The following is a 16,950-nucleotide window of genomic DNA, read 5'->3' on the forward strand; positions in this document are numbered from 1 at the left end:
CCAGCATCAATTTAAATAAACAGATGGCAAATAAACATGTGTGAACATGTGTACATACACTGTATATACAGTTGACCCCTGAACAACACCGGTTTGAACTGCAGCAGGTCCACCTATATGCAGATTTGTTTTGATAAATATAGTGCTATAAATGTATTTTCTCTTCCTTACAATTTTAATATTTTTTTCTCTAGTTTGCTTTATTATAAGAATAAAGTATATAATACATATAACACATAAATTATATGTTAATCAATTGTTTGTTATCATTGAGGCTTCTGGTCAACAGGCTGTTGGTAGTTAAGTCTTTGGGGAGTCAAAGGTTATAGGCATATTTTCAACTGCACAGGGGCCAGTGTCCCTAACCCCCATGTTGTTCAACGGTCAAATGTATTGATAAATGTATGAATACACATGCATATATTCCCTGGTTTTGTCTATTGAGGGAGCCTGGTGGCAGTGATACACCAAAAGCAATGAGCACAAGCAACACCAGATCCCCTCTAGAAGGAACCAGGGCTCCTTGGAGAAATGGTTGATTACAGAGCTGGAACATGGAAAATACTGGAACATGGAAAATACAAGATGAGCCTAAACACTGTATGGTGCCAGAAAGTAAGGAACCACTCCAAAAATGTTAGGAATATGTGCAAAGGTCAGGGAGCCACACTGAAGGGGCTCCCACTGGCCATAGCCAGACAATTTGAGCCTCAAAATAAATAATGATAGTAATAGACTATAATCCATTGAATAAAAAAGACAACCATGAGATCATGCCGATGTTTACTTATTTAGAAAGTACTTCTTCACAAAATATGTGTTAATTACTAGTGGAAAATGAGTGACTTCACAATGGAGAAGCCTGGCATTCACCACAGAATCAAGTGGCCAACACTGCCACCACCAGCATGGGACAAGCTGACATTATGTGCCTCCTCACAGGACACACTGAGAACACAACTTCACTTCATGGTCTTCCTGCCAGAGATGCATAACCTAAATCTAATCATTAGAAATGCCAGATGACCCAAATGGAAGTATACTCTGCAACATAACTGACCTGTAATTCTCAAAAAGATCAAGACTAAGGCACTGTTCCAGACTGAAGGAGAATAAAGAGATGTGACAAGTCAAGGCCACTCCTTGTCCTGAGTTGAATCCTCTGTTACGACATCACCAGGGTAACTCCCAAAACTCAAATGGGGTCTGTGGATTGGATGGCCACCACTATCCATGTGAGTTTCCTGTTTCAGTGGGTGGTCATGGGGAGAATGTCCTTATTACAGGAAAATCACAAAAGTATCTGAGGATGCAGGGCATCAGGTCAGCAACTTATTGCAATAGTTCAAGGACAAAAGTCCTTTGCTGCTCTTCTAAGTCTGATACTGTCTCAAAACTAAAAACACAGAAAAACTAAAAACATACCAAAATCCTCAATGACTTCAATCACATTTAGAATAAAATCTAGCCTCTTTTTCACATCTGCAAGGCCTGTGGTCCTCTCCCATTGCACTCAATCTGCCGTCTCTGCGGCCACACAAAGGTGCTGAGCTCTCCCGCACCAGGAACATGTGTCACCACTCTGGCTCCTTCTCACACCTGTGGTCTCAGCTCCCTGGGCACACATCCTTCCACAGTAATTCTGAGAGCCTACCGTGTGCCAGACAATGTTCTAGGTGCTGCGAACACAGGAGCGAACGAAAGATGGAGCATGTGTTCTGTCATGCGAAGAGACAAACCACCACCCCCATCACCACATCACATCCTTGCTGTGGGAAGACGGACAGGCACAGAATTGGAGTACTCACTACAGTCAGTACGGGCATTATGTGCATATTCTCATTACATTTTTTCAGTACCTAATGAAATAGAACAATGCTATTATTCTTTCCCCTTGAAAGATGGAGGAATTGAGGCAGAGAGAGATCATATCATCTGCCCAGGGTCCCACAACTGGTCTGGCCTTCTTCAAAACTCCCGTCCTTCCCACCTCACTATTCTGCCTCCTCTTAGGTCCCAGTAGGAACAGATGGTGGCTCTGGAACCAACAAAGTGAAGAGGAAGAATGTGTTATTTCTAAACAGATCAGGATTATCCACAGTGACACACTGAATTTGGAACAAAACTGAAGGCCATGGGCCAGCCCGACAGGGCAGGTACCCACAGCCCCTCAGCAGGGCCCAGACAAAGGGCCCAGCAGTACAGAGACTCAGTAATTGCTGCCTAGTACCTTTCAGGGCCTTAAGTTACAATTATTTTAACATCTATTCAATATTCAATATCCAATATCAATTTCAAACATCTATTCGGTCTGTGAAATGGAGCATGTTAGAAATGAAGGTTTCTGCATGATGGAAGTACCTATATCAGCAGGTTGCTCATCCAGTATAAAACATATAGAATTACACTGAGTACATTTCATGGAACTCACTGGGGAAAAAGGCTTTTGTAAAGGATCTGTGGCTGGCCATTGGTGGGGGTAGGTGATTTTTTTTTTTTTAATGAAAAAGTTTGGTTGCTAAGAGGTCAAAGGTCAAGATCTGGTACAGGGTGCAGGAGAAATCGGGATGTGAATGACAGAAAGTTCCAGAAGGTAGGAGGACGTAGGGTGGGATGGGGCCAAGGTAAGTGTGTGCCTGATGACCATTTGAGAAGCAGCAGTATGGTCTGCAGGGGCCCCATATGAAGGCCTAGTTGCAGGATCTGTGGAAAGGGGAGGTATGGAGGGGGCAGGCATGACTGACAGACCATGATGGTGAGGTGACAACAAAACCAGAAGGAAAATATCAAAGGGTTCAAATGTTTCAATTTACATTTCAGGCTGAATAATAAATATGTTTTAAAGAAGTCACTAACAGTACTAAATATGATCAGAATGAGAATTTTTAAAGCTACGAAGGTCAAAAAAAGATCGTAATTAGATGCATTTTCATTTTGTTTTTTGGAATTGTAGTTTTCATACTTACCTTAAAAATCATTCTTTTAATATAGGGTCTCTCAGATAAGAAATCCAACATAGAAAACCCAGGATTGGAGCGAATGGTCCCCATGCCGACCCAGTACCCGCCAGAGCTGCTAGGTCGGATGTTGTCTGGAAATCCAGGCAGGTTCTCCACGAACAGATCAGCCCCTCCCTTCATCAGGCCAGACACGTAGAATCTGAAAAATTCACCCAAGCAGGTAGTGAGCAGAAGCCTCCGGATTTATGGAAAAATTTTAGCCAAGCACCAAAATTGTCTTGGTTCCAATCAATTTATGGAAACAACTATAAACCTGTCCATCATGAACAAAAGCACAGCTGATGACAGGGGCCCCTGCCCTGGGCCCAACTAGATGCAGTTGCAGGAAGATGACCCACCTAATGGATAAACGGACCCAGGATGCATGCAATCAGCATTAAATTGAGACTCTCCAAGGCTGTGACTTTTCAAGCAGGGTGAGACGGGGGAGAAGGAAAACACATTCCTGAATTTTACTGCTTTCCTTATCACACAAAGGAGAAGGTAACCTGCCGCCCACATCTCAGATCATGTAGGTTGATGTCTCCCAGCCCATCCCAGGCCAGGCCACAGTGAGCTCTGGCCATCCCGACAGCTCAGTGGGTACGCACGTACCTTCTTATCCTTGCCATTGTTGTCTCGGCCACCAGGACAAAGTCCTCTGCAGGAGAAAGCTGCACTCCGTTGGGGAACCGCAACTGGTCCAGTAAAACCTTCACTTCCTGGGTCTTGGTGTCATACTCTAGCAGGCTGCAGGGCGCCAACAGCTAAGACTCACGTGGGAGAGTTCGTGGCCTTGCCCCATTGGAGCCTTGCTCCCCTCTGAGCCTGGGGCAGAGGCCTGCAGAAGGGGATCCTCCTTACACTGCAGTGACAAGGCCCCTGATGGTCCTCTGCCCAGACCTGGCTCCAGGCTGCCCCTGGAGGCCTTCCCATCTGAAGCAGACCCAGGCATCCTCTTCCTGAGAACCCCCTAGTCAGTTTTCTCGCTGAGCTGGAATCTGGCTCAGCACCAGGGAGGGCCCCCATGGCTCCAGCCTCACAGGAGTTCCCCTTTGGAGGGATGACCTGAAACCCAGGCCAGCCTGCACGGTCCCGCCTAGAGTGCCAACCGACCACATGCTCAGATGGACTGGCCTGTTTTAATTTCATTTTTCAAAGAGAAAGTGTGAACATCTTGCTCTGTTGTGTTGCATCCATCACCCATTTCCAGAAGCCATTAATGTCCTATCTCAAAAGCTGCAATATTATGCTCAGAAACACTCCAATGCCTCCCACAAATAAGCTCTGTGAAGTCACCCTGACTGACTGATGATCTCATTAAGCAGAAGATCTGAAATAAACACTCACCGCCCATCATCTGTTCCCTCCATAACCAGAAGCAGGTAATCTCGTCTCTGCCATTTGCTGCTAGAATCTGTAAAGTAAATCTTCCTCCCATCCTGAGTTACTGTAAGATCATTCACAAAGGACATTTTCCTCCCCTCTATCGGTGTCTCAGAGGAGAGCAGCAGCTTCACCTCACCTGAGGTAAGAAGGAAGAAAAGAAGGGAGGGAGAGAAGACCTGTTTTCATTCCAAGAAATTGTATCTCAATGATCTCAAAATATTAATCAGCTTACCTGATTTAAAAGGAAAAACTAAAATGAGCTTCTCTCACATGCCAGTAGATTTATTCCCTTACAGTTAAAAACAAGTGCTTTCCTTTCTTTCATCTGTTAGGTGATAAATTTTTTTAAACTAACTTCATTAAAGGCAGAATCCTCCCTCTAAGGATGAGGACCTCTTCCTTTTATCAAGACAAACTGACTTTTAAAAATCTATTATGAGTCTTAGGGGCGCCTGGGTGGCTCAATCGGTTGAGCATCCGACTTCAGCTCAGGTCATAATCTCATGGTTTGTGAGTTCAAACCCTGTGTATCAGCACAGAGCCTGCTTTGGATCCTCTATTCCTCATTCTCTGTTCTTCCCCCATTCTTTCCCTCCCTCTCTCTCTCTCCCTCCCCCTCTCCCCCCCAAAAAGAAAAAAAAATAATAATCTATTACAAGTCTTAGACAAAAGGCAACTTTCTTTTCATTTGCTTGAGAGAAATACAAAATGTTCCATTCACCTGTTTTTAAGTAAAGAAATAGTGATGGTGGTAAACTTTTAAAAATAGGAAAACAACCATTTATGGAATGATAAGCTCTCTCTTTGTATAATCTCATTTAAACCCTCACACGATCCCCCAAGGTAGGCACTACCATTAGCCCTGTATCATGGATGGGTAAACTGCACAGAGAGGCTGAGGCAGCTGCATAGTCACACAGCCAGCAAACAGGACCCAGGTACTACCCACAATAACAAATTCCTCCATCATACAAACTCCCCTGCTGAAGCACATAGAGAAAAACAGGAGGAACAGGTGGAAAAAGAACAAATGAAAAGACATACACAGAAAACAGACGAGATACAGAGAGACACAGAAAAACAAAGAGGAGTTCTAACTTTTTAAGGATAAGATCCTGCAGCTAAAAAACAAATAGGAAATTGGGATATATGACAAATACCATCATGTAACTGATACATGATACACGTAGGCATTACTTGCAGTACTATTCAATGAATAAGAAAATAATACAAAGTTTCCAGTAGTCTTACTGAACAAATATCATTAAATCCACTTATGTAATTATTGTTTAAAACATCTGAAGTCACCACAGAAGGAAAGAAGACATTGTTACATACGTTTCCATGGATTTACTTCAAATAGTCCCTTATATGCATCAGCCACAAAAAGGGTTCCATTGGGCCCTGCCCGGATGCCCAAGGGCCTCCCACAAGCAGGCTCATCATCTCGGGTTTCTAGAGAAACAAATGGTAGGAATCAGTGGCTGGTCCCAGGTTCTACCTGTGTCTCCAAGCATCTCATCCATCCCGTACTAAATATATGTCAAGCTGTTCAGAACAAAAAGACCATGGCTTTAGAGACAGATGTATACCCTAGCGTTCCAGCCCCCTCAGAACTTATGACAACTGTCTGGTGTATCCAGAGAGACCAACTGAGAACATGGATCTGAACATATGAACAACAACTGGTACCCGAGAATCACATTCATATCAACATCCTGAGACTTGGACAGTTAACTCAGGGACATCATCAGGACCCAGGCCCCAACTCTAGAACCCCCACCCCGGAATCTCAGGAATTGTGAGTTTAATCCCAATAGCCTGACCTGAACACTGTGCCCATCTATGGCACTGCCAGTTGTCCCTCCACCTGGCTGAAAGTAAGAGCTACTATTTTAATACCTTTTTAAAACCTGAGGCAATGCATATTTATTGCAGTGGTGTTCACTGCAGGGTTCCTTATGCAGAGGCACTTACTGCAAGGATTCTCACTGCAGGGGTGCTTATGCAACATGCTTACTGCAGGGTGCTTTCTACAGGGTGCTATCTGCAGGGTTGCTTTCTGCAAGGTGCTTTCTGCAGGGTGCTCTCTGCAGGGTTGCTTACTGCGGGGTGCTCACTGCAGGGTTGTTTACTGTGGGGTGCTCATATTGCAGAGTTGTTTACTGCAGGTTGCTTACTGCGGGGTGCTCACTGGGGGGTTGCTTACTGCGGGGTACTCACTGCATGGTTGTTTACTGTGGGGTGCTCACTGCAGGGTTGTTTACTGTGGGGTGCTCACTGCGGGGTTGCTTACTGTGGAGTGCTCACTGCGGGATTGCTTACTGCAGGGTACTCACTGCGGGGTTGTTTACTATGGGGTACTCACTGTGGGGTGTTCACTGCAGGGTTGCTTACTGCAGGGTGCTCACTGCGGGGCTGTTTACTGCAGGGTGCTCTCTGCAGGGTTGCTTAGTGCACGGTGCTCACTGTAGGGTGCTCACTGCAGGATGCTCTCTACAGGGTTGTTTACTGCAGGATGCGTACTGCAGGGTGCTCTCTGAAGGGTTGTTTACTGTGGGGTGCTCACTATGGGGTTGCTTACTGCAGGGTGTTCACTGCAGGGTTGTTTATTGCAGGGTTGCTTACTGCCAGGTGCTTAGTGCAGGGAGCTCACTACAGGATCACTTACTTCATGGTACTCTCTGCTGGGTCGCTTACTGCAGGGTGCTTAGTGCAAGTGCTCTCTTCAGGGAGCTCTCTGTAGGATGCTTTCTGCAGGGTTGCTTACTGCAGGGTGCTTACTGCAGGGTGCTTACTGCATGGTTACTTACTGCAGGGTGCTTTCTGCAGGGTTGCTTAGTGCAGGGTACTCTCTGCAGGTTGCTTACTGCAAGGTGCTTTCTGCAGGGTTTTTAAGGGTTGCTTACTGCATGGTTGCTTACCGCAGGGTTGTTTACTGAGGGGTGCTTTCTGCCAGGTTGCTTACTGCAGAGTACTTTCTGCAGCGTACTTAGTGCATGGTTGCTTACTGCAAGGTGCTTTCTGCAGGGTTTTTAAGGATTGCTTACTGCAGGGTGCTTACTGTATTCAGGATTGCTTACTGCAGGGTTGTTTACTGCAGTAAAGGGGTGAGCGGTGCTTACTGCAGGGTGCTTTCTGCGGGTGCTTACTGCAGGGTGCTTACTACAAGAATCCTTACTTCAAGACACTGACTGCAAGATCACTTACTGACAAAATATGGAATGGAAAAGGCAGGTTAAAAAACTGGATATACAGTATGATTCCATCACAAAACCAGAGTATCTGTGAACAGAAAGATATCTGAAAAGTTATTCACTAGAACGTTAACACTTACATCTGTGAAAACTCTGAGATGATTTTTACTTCCTTCTTTGTACCTTTGTGTTGTTTGCAAATGAAAATGCATCATTTTTACAAAAACATTCTACCTATTAAAAAACAATAACTAGGGGCACCTGGGTGGTTCAGTGGGTTAAGCGTCCAACTTCGGCTCAGGTCATGATCTTGCAGTTTGTGGGTTCAAGCCCTGCGTCAGACTCTGTGCTGACAGCTCAGAGCCTGGAGCCTGCTTCAGATTCTGTGTCTCTCCCTTTGTCTCTGCCCCTCCCCCACTCACACACTAAGTCTCTCTCAAAAATAAACAAACATTAAAAAAAAAACAATAACTAATAAAAAATCTGTGGGTTATCAGTTTTTAATGGTGAGATTCTTCTACTCTCATTTCCCAAAAACTGAGTGACTTCAGGGTGTCTTGACTTTGAATGACACTACTGAAATTCCTGGGAAGCTAATGTAGGAATGACATTTAAACCTCCAAGTAACAACAGAGCCAACTGTGCTTCCACAGCAGCACTGTGACAATGGCTATAATCTTCTCCAAAGTTAACCTCAAGGATGAACACAGGCCACTATGGAATGGCAGGGGGCGGAGCCCATGAGATAACTGGCAGGTGTGAAGGCCACTGCCTCGAAGAGTAACAATCAGGTACAGTGAGGTCCAGGGACCACAGGGCAAATGAAGAGCTGGTGGTAATGCCCAGGTCAGGTTCGATCTGCCAGGTGGTCAGGGGCTCTTTTTTCTTCAAGGGTGAACCTGACTTCTAGGGAGAGTTAGTTCCACACAGTCATTCAGCACTTTTCTCAGTAACAAGAGACAAGTATCAGGGGGACGGTCACTAACTTACTGCATGGGCCTGAACCAAAGCGGGCAATGGTCTCTACTTCACCATTTTCAAGTTTTACGATCCGGCCATCTGCCGTACCAGTAAACATCACATCTGTTTAAAAAAATAAAAAGGAATAAGAGTTACTAGATTAGCCTAAGAACTGTCATAGCCTTCTACAACAGAGGTGGTTTGTTTGTATTTTTCATCTCTAGAGAGAAAATGGCAGTTCTGAAGATGAAGAAGTTGTCTGAGTCCTTAAAAAGTCCTTAAAGCAAGCAAGCAGTGATAAAACCACGGGGGCCTGGGGCCCAATGTCCCAGGTATGTGGGCTTGAACCTGACGTTGGAGCAAGGGTGCAGCCAGCAGACACCAATCTGAAAAAACAAGTGAGGATTTTCTACTCTCAAAGGAGCTAGGACTCTCAGGCTGACTCAGCACTCAGGGGCATATATGATCATGTCCGCCTTCAGTGAGTGTCTGCTGCTGCGTGGATTATATCCAACTGAAGAGAAAGAACTGCTAGAAAGTCGCTCGGGATAAAACTAAAGCACACTGAGTGCTCACTTCATCAGCACATATACAATTGGATCAATGCAGAGATTAGCATGGCCCCTGTGCAAGGATGACACACAAATTCATGAAAACACTCCATAGTTTTTAAATGTATACAGGCAAACTCTAGGACAACCACTAAAACAATTCTTTAGAAAAAGTATAATTGATATGCTAAGCAAGAAGATAAAATGGAATCACAAAAATGATCAATAAAACTATAAAAGTAGCTATACTTGTGGTGAATATAGCATAATGTATAAAATTATCAAATCCCTAAGCCATACACCTGAAACTAATGTTAACACTCTGCCAACTATACTAAGACAAACAAAAAAACATAAAAGGCAGAAAGAGGGTGAAGACAAAAACAGGAACAAAAAACAAAGGAACAAACAGAAAACAGTAATGATTATGGTAAATATTAATCCAACTATATAAATTATCACTTTAAACATCAACGGTCTAAATATACCCATCAAAAATACAGAGACTCTCAGAAGAAATCAAAAAACAAGACCCACTACATGCTGTCCACAGGAAACGCACTTAACATATAAAGATACACCAAGAAGAAGACATACCAAGTCAAATGTTGACAGAGCCAACTTCAGAGAAAAGAATATTAGGGATAAAGAAGAACATTACATATAATAAAGGGTCAATCTTCTAAGAAGACATCACAAGCTTTAATGTGTACGTGCCTAATAACAAATCATCAAAATCCATGAGGCGGCACTGATAGAAATGTAACGACAAAGAGATAAAAACACCATAAGAATTGAAGACTTCAGCATCTCTCTATATCAGAAATGGACAAGTCCTGCAGACAGAAAATCAATAAGGACATAGTTGAACACAAGGGCACCATTTACCAATTACATACAATTGACATCTATCAATTACTCATCCAAATACAGCAGGATACACCTTTTTCTCAAGTTCACATGGAACATTCAGGAAGACAGACCACAATCTGGGCCATAAAAACACCTTAATAAATTTAAAAGAATATAAATCATACTCTCAGACTCTCAAATCTACTCTCAGACCACAATGGAATTAAAATCCAAATCAATACAGAAAGATGGCTGGAAAATCCTAAAATACTTGAAGATTAAACACACTTCTAAATACACCAAGGTCAGAGAAGATATCTCAAGAGAGACTGAAAAACATTTTGAACTAAATGAAAATGAAAATACAACTTATCAAAACCTGTGCATGCAGTGAAAGCAGTGCTTAGGAAGAAATGTATACCATTGAATGCATATATTAGGAAAGAAGAAAGAACTAAAATCAATTACTTAAGCTTCCATCTTAGGAAACTAAAAAAGAAAAAGAAGAGCCAAGTAAACCCAAGGTAAGCAAGAAAGAAAGGATAAGAGGAGACTGGTATCATTAATATGAAACTGGAAACAGTAAATCAAAAGAGAAATCAGCAAAACCAAACGATGGTTCTTTGAAAAGATCAATAAATGACAATCCTCTAGCCAGGCTAAGAAAAAAGAGAGAAGATACAAATTACCAACATCAGAAACGAAAAAGAGAATATCCCGATAGACCCCATGGACATAGAAGGATAATAAAGGAATATCATAACAACTCTATGCTCACAAATTCAACAACCTAGAGGAAATAAACCAATTCCCTGAAAAACACAATCAGCCAAAACACAAGAAAAAAATAGACTATTTGAATAGGCCTATATCTATGGAAGCAATGAATCAATAACTATAACCTTCCAAAACAGAAAGCACAAGCCTCTCATTAATGAATTCTTCCAAACATTTATAAGGAAGAAATAACACCGGTTCTCTACAATCTCTTCCAGAAAATAAAAGCAGAGGGAATACTTCCTAACTCGTTCTATGAAGCCAGCATTATCCTAATGACAAAACTAGTCATTACCAAAAACTACAGACCAAGATCTCTCATGAAGACAAATGCAAAAACCCTCAACAAAATATTAACAAGTCAAATCCAATAATATATGAAAAGAATCATACACCCCAATCAAGTGGGATTTATCCCAGGTATGCAAGGCTGGTTCAGCATTTGAAAATCAATTATGTAATCCACAGTATCAACAGGTTAAAGAAAAATCACATGATCATATTGACACATGCAGAAGAGCATTTGACAAAAATCCAACATCTGTTCATGATAAAAACTTTCAGCAAATTAGGAATAGAAGGGCACTTCAACTTGATAAAGCACATCTACAAAAAACCTACAGCTAATACATCCTAATTCTTGGCAACAAACTTGTCAGCTTTCCCACTAAGATTAAGGAACAAAGCAAGAATATCCCCACCTCACAACTCCTTCACAATACTGTACGAGAAGTCCTTGCTAATGCAAAAAGAGATGGAAATAAAAGGTATACTGAGAAGAAATAAATCCATCTTTGTTCATAAATGATATGATCGTCTATGTAGAGAATCCCAAAGAATCAACAACAACAAACTCATAGAATAAGTGATTATAGCAAGGTTTCAGGATTCAAGGGTTATATTTAAAAGTCAATGACTTTCCTATATACCAGAAATGAACAAGTGGAATTTAAACTTAAAAACAGAATAGCATTTACATCAGCACCCAAAAGAATAAAATATTTAGGTCTCAATATAGCAAAATATGCACAAGATCTATATGAGGAAAACTACAAAACTCTGATGAAAGAAATAAAAAAAAAAAAACTAAATAAATGGAAAGATATTCCATGTTCATGAACAGGAAGATTCAAAATTGTGAAAAGTTCAGTTCTGCCCAACTTGATTTACAGATTCAAAACAATCCCAATCAAAATCCTAGCAAGTTATTTGTAGATATCCTAAAACTGATTCTATGGAGAAGGAAAAGATCCAGAGTGGCCAACACAATATTGAAGAGCAACGTCAGACGACTGACCCTACCTGACTTCAAGACTTACTATAATGCTACGATAACCAAGACATTGTGGTAATGGCAAAAAGAATTAGACAAATTGTTTGATGTAACACAATTCAGAAATAGAGCCACGTAAATACAGTCAACTGATCTTTCACAATGCAATCTTATATAATATATTGCAATATAATGGAGCAAAGATCATATTTCCCACAATGGTGCTGAAACATCTGGACATCCACATGCAAAAAATGAATCTAAACACAGACGTTACACCCTTCACAACAGTAAAGTCAAAATGGATCACAGACCTGAACGTAAAATGTAAAAGTATAAAACTCCTAGAGGATCACATAGGAGAAAATTTAGGTGACTTTGGGTGTGGTAATTATTTTTTTGATACAACAGAAAAGGCACGATCAATGAAAAAATAACTAATAAGTTGGACTTCATTAGAACTAAAAATTTCTGCTCTGTGAAAGACACTGTCAAGGGATTTAGAAAACAAGGCATGGACCGGGAAAAAATATTGCAAAATATACATTTGATAAAGGACTGTTACCCAAAATATACAAAGAACTCTTAAAATCAACAATAAGAAAATGAATATACCAATTTTTCAAATGGCCAAAAGCCTTAGATACCTCACCAGAGAAGGTATGCAAATGGAAAATAAGTGTATGAAAAGATGCTCAACATCATATGTCCATTTGGGAACTGCAAATTAAAACAATGAAATACCACTATACACCTATTAGAATGGCCAAAAATCTAAAACACAGACAACACCAAATGTTGGTGAAGATATAGAGCAACAAGGATTCTCATTCACGGCTGGTCATAATGCAAAATGGTACAGCCATTTTGGAAGACAGTTAGACGGTTTCTTATAAAACTAAACATATTTTTACAATCCAGCAATTGCGCTCCATGGTACCTACCCAAATGAGTTGAAAACATAAGTCCATATAAAAACCTGCACATGGATGTTTACAGCAGCCTTATTCACAATTGACAAAATTTGGAAGCAACCAAGATGTCCTTCAGTAGGTAAATGGATAAACTCTGGTGCACTCACACATGGAGTATTACTCAGCAATAAAAAGGAATGAGCTATGAAGCCATGAAAAGACGTGGAGGAAACTTAAATGCAAATTACTAAGTGAAAGAAGCCAATTTGAAAAAGCTACATGCTACATGATTCCAATTATATGACATTCTGGAAAAGGCAAAAATATAGAGAGTAAAAAGGTACCCAAGGTTGCAGGGTGGGGAGGGATGAAAAGGTAGAGCACAGAGGAATTCTGAGGATTTGTAGAGCAGTGAAACTACTCTGTATGATATTATAATGGTGGATACACTTTATTACACATTTGTCCAAACCTATAGAATGTACAATACCAAAGGTGAACCCTAAGGTAAACTATGGACTCCACATCATAATGATGTGTCAGTATAGGTTCATGAACCGTAACACATGAGCCACTCTGGTACAGGGTGTTGATAATGAAGGAGGCTGTCTATATGTGGTGGGGGTGTAGGGGAATATGGTAAATCTCTGTACTATCCCCTCAATTTTGCTATGAATCTAAAACGCTCTAAAAAAACAAATCTATTTAGAAAAATGAAAGCATGTTAATTGGTGATTACTCTTCTCTGGCACCGTCCCGAGGCTAGTGCCTCCTTCTGCTGCCAGCAACATGCCAGCCAATCCCCAGGGACAGCTTCCAAATGAAGCTGGAAGCAGGGGCTCCCTGGGGGCCTCTGTGGGGTTACAGCTGCAGGCAAATTAACAGGCCCCCCACTCTGCCTAACCAGAAATGCCACAAGGAGAATAACCAGGGCCTTTAAGGAAAAAAAGCAAGCCCTGGTGGCAAGGTGCAATGAGGGGTCAGTCTAAGACAAAAGGGAGGAACTAAGAAAAGCATTCTCGTTGAAAGATAACGAAAAAGATCACTGTAACTCCCTGAAGTTCCAGTTGTAAATATCAATATTTGGTTTTTCACCAAAAAACACAAAATCTGCGAAATGTATTAATAAATATCAATGTCTTTTAAAGAGAAACATGAGGTTCTATCATGAAGTGCCTATCCCTCTTACAATTTTGACTCAGCCAGCCAAACAAACCAATAGTCACAGAATGCATCAGATTTGGGTCCCACATCCAGCAGCACACAGGACGCACAAGTCTACCACCACTTCACGGAAACACACCATCCTTCGGAACGAGGAGTGGCCTGCCGCATTAAGCGGCTCAGAAATCCTCATCCCATTTTAAGTTCTTTAACTTCTCATTAACCGTGTCTTTTGATTCCTGATCTTAATCTTCATCCTAAAAGGCAGAAAGTGCCTTGTGGCTAGAGATTCAAGAATCAGAACCAGAGCCACATCTAGTTGTTAGCACACAGTTAAGTTACCCCTAAACATACCCACCAAAGTCAGCCTCACACAAAAACGAACAAAACAACAGTGGAAATACAGAGAATCATTTGTACTCTTTTCAAAAATGAGATCTGTACAAAGACAAACTGAATGAAGAAGCAATGTCCTATCAAGTAATACCTACCAAACTCTGATAAATGAGCTAACATCAAGGTCATCATCTTTCCTTTTTCTCTTCAATTTGATGGGCCCAACACTTTGAGCAGAAAAAAACTGCTCCACAGACATGAACTCAAAACCACACAGCACTGAAATGGTCTGTAACTCAGACAGCTGAGGGGCGTCTGCTCGACAAGCACAGCGCCTCTGCAACTGAGGAGGACGTCCAGGACCCCCCTCCCCACACACACACAGGAGCAGATGCATCGCGGCTACTCTGGCAGAACCCCCCTCATAGAGCCTTGACGTTCCAGGGGTTTACTACTTACCCCCAATATTTGCTATGGACTCTGGCCCAATAAGTTGATTTTCAAATAGCCTTTCCGCCTGTCGTAACTTCATATTTGGTTGCAGAACACCAAGCAAGAGAGGGGGTTCTTTGAAGCTGTAAAATAATGCAATTATAGGGATTTGTCTATAAGAAATACATGAAGAAAGTGTTAACCGGGGACCTTCATGCATTATTCCCCGGTTTTTGACAAAGAGGGCATGTTGCAATAACATCCTCAGTTGCCAGAAACACAAAGGTCAAGGGGAAAAAAACATTCTAGGATATCAGAAAAGGTCACCGTACAGAAAAATTAAAATATGATTATGTCTAATGCAAGAACTTTGATAATCACTTAAGACAACTTGGGGCCTCCAACTACACAAGCTCCTGTCCCAGACCTTGAGGCAAGTTAGATCTCTTCACACCCTCTGATTCACACACCCTGGCATTTATTTTCCCAGTGGCTGCCCAGTCTGCCCAGTCTGCCCAGTCATTAAAGTCCAACTAAGGCAGAGGAGAGTGGTGCTGACATTTCACAGCTGATAGAGTTGCTTCCTGCTTCAAGGAGAAGACACAAGAAATAAGAGGAGTTTGGCCTGGGGCTGGTACCACCAGCCCATCATTCAGCACAGGTGCACTCTACCTCCTACCTGTCCCTCTCAGGGCTCAGCCTGGCTTTTCTCTGAAGCCAGCTTTTGCTGGGCCCTGGACCCTTCCCCTGACAACAGACTTCAGCTCCAGAGATCTTCCCTCTCCACTAGTCCTTCCCATCTACACACAAATACACCTACTTCTCCCGAGCCATCAAATCCTGCTGGTGACACCTACAGAAAACAGACACAGTTTAAAGCCCTTCTCCCCATGTCATCTGCTACCGCCCTGGTCCAGGCCACCACCTTCTCATTCCCACTTCCTCCCTTGTTCCCTACAGTATATCCTCAACCCAGCAGCACCATGCACTTTGTGAGACACAGTCAGATCACAGCGTTTGGCTCTCACAGCCCTGCAACAGCCCCATCTCACCCAGAGTCTACAGCCTTTCAGGGACACCCTTCCCAGCATACCCACAGTTACTTCTCTCCACTCCTCTCCCCCTGACCGTAACAGGCACCTCCCACCTTAAATCCTTAAATCTGTCTCCACCCTCACCTTCTCAGTGAGGCCTGCTATTAACACCCAATATAACATTCCATACCTAATACTCCCCCAAAAGCCTAGCCCCTACCTACCTTACTCTATTTTTTCCATAGTATTTATCAGCTTCTCACTTCTCTGTTACATTTATTGTCTGTCTATCCCCAGTAGAACACATGGCCCGTGAGATCAGAGATTTGTTTCTATTTTTCACTGCCGAATCTCAAGCACCTGGCATACAGGAGGCTCCTAATGAACACTGTGGGAGAATATCTCCCAATTCCTTCCCTACCTTGCCCTCAAGCAGGGCAGTTTCCCAGCCAGTCCAGCAGAGTGCAAGAACCAAGAGGGAGTGGTGGCTGAGGCTATGGAATGATGGAGAAGTTTCCCCACCTTGCCCAATCCCTTCCTTCCCGGCAGAGCACTTCACTTCTTACTGCCTCCTCTGAGTCAGGTGTGTACTCAAGACACTGTACAATTTCCTCTGAATTAAACTCTACCCCTACCCCCATCCCACACATTCACTATACCCTGCCTCCCAATTATGGCTTTCTACCTGCTTTAAAAAAAACACTCTGTGTAACTAGGAGTTTTATTTCCAAAGGAAGAGAGCAGGGCTGCAACCTGCATACTTTGGTGAGAAGAGCCTAGGCTACAGAGATGGACACGGCTGGGTTCAAATTCTGACCTTGGGAAGGTCAGCCCTCCTGAGGTGTGCGTGAAGACTGAACAAGCACATACAGCCAGAGATAGAGGACAGCACACCAGATACTCAGCCACCCCCTACTGCCCAGTCCTTGGACTTTGCCTAATTCCTTACACAAAGGAAGTCCTTAAGAAATATATATAGCATCAACCTAATCAGTATATCCTGCACTGTCCCTGCCAACAAGAAGTCTGAGTATTATCTCGATTGGCAGACACAAAGAAACTTAAATGAAAA

General features: G+C 42.4%; 1 protein-coding gene and 1 non-coding gene across 3 annotated transcripts in view; one reads left to right on the plus strand and one right to left on the minus strand.

Moving 5' to 3' along the window:
- Positions 1-16,950, minus strand: part of LOC122496652 (adipocyte plasma membrane associated protein) — a 36,107-nt gene that overhangs the window by 4,888 nt on the left and 14,269 nt on the right. Inside the window, exons 3-8 of one of the 2 annotated variants that reach the window (XM_043603025.1) lie at positions 14,872-14,987; positions 8,576-8,668; positions 5,727-5,843; positions 4,350-4,524; positions 3,615-3,749; positions 2,967-3,159 (exon numbers count right to left, since the gene is read on the minus strand). In XM_043603025.1, coding sequence (XP_043458960.1) covers positions 2,967-3,159; positions 3,615-3,749; positions 4,350-4,524; positions 5,727-5,843; positions 8,576-8,668; positions 14,872-14,987 — 829 coding nt within the window. The remainder of the gene's footprint in view (positions 1-2,966; positions 3,160-3,614; positions 3,750-4,349; positions 4,525-5,726; positions 5,844-8,575; positions 8,669-14,871; positions 14,988-16,950) is intronic. The other variant, XM_043603026.1, reaches the window with a different exon arrangement.
- Positions 9,114-9,215, plus strand: LOC122467381. The gene has a single exon (XR_006292920.1). It is a non-coding gene; the product is annotated as a U6 spliceosomal RNA (small nuclear RNA).

The sequence above is a fragment of the Prionailurus bengalensis genome, chromosome A3 (genome assembly GCF_016509475.1).
Source record: "Prionailurus bengalensis isolate Pbe53 chromosome A3, Fcat_Pben_1.1_paternal_pri, whole genome shotgun sequence".
NCBI classification, from domain to species: Eukaryota; Metazoa; Chordata; class Mammalia; order Carnivora; family Felidae; genus Prionailurus; species Prionailurus bengalensis.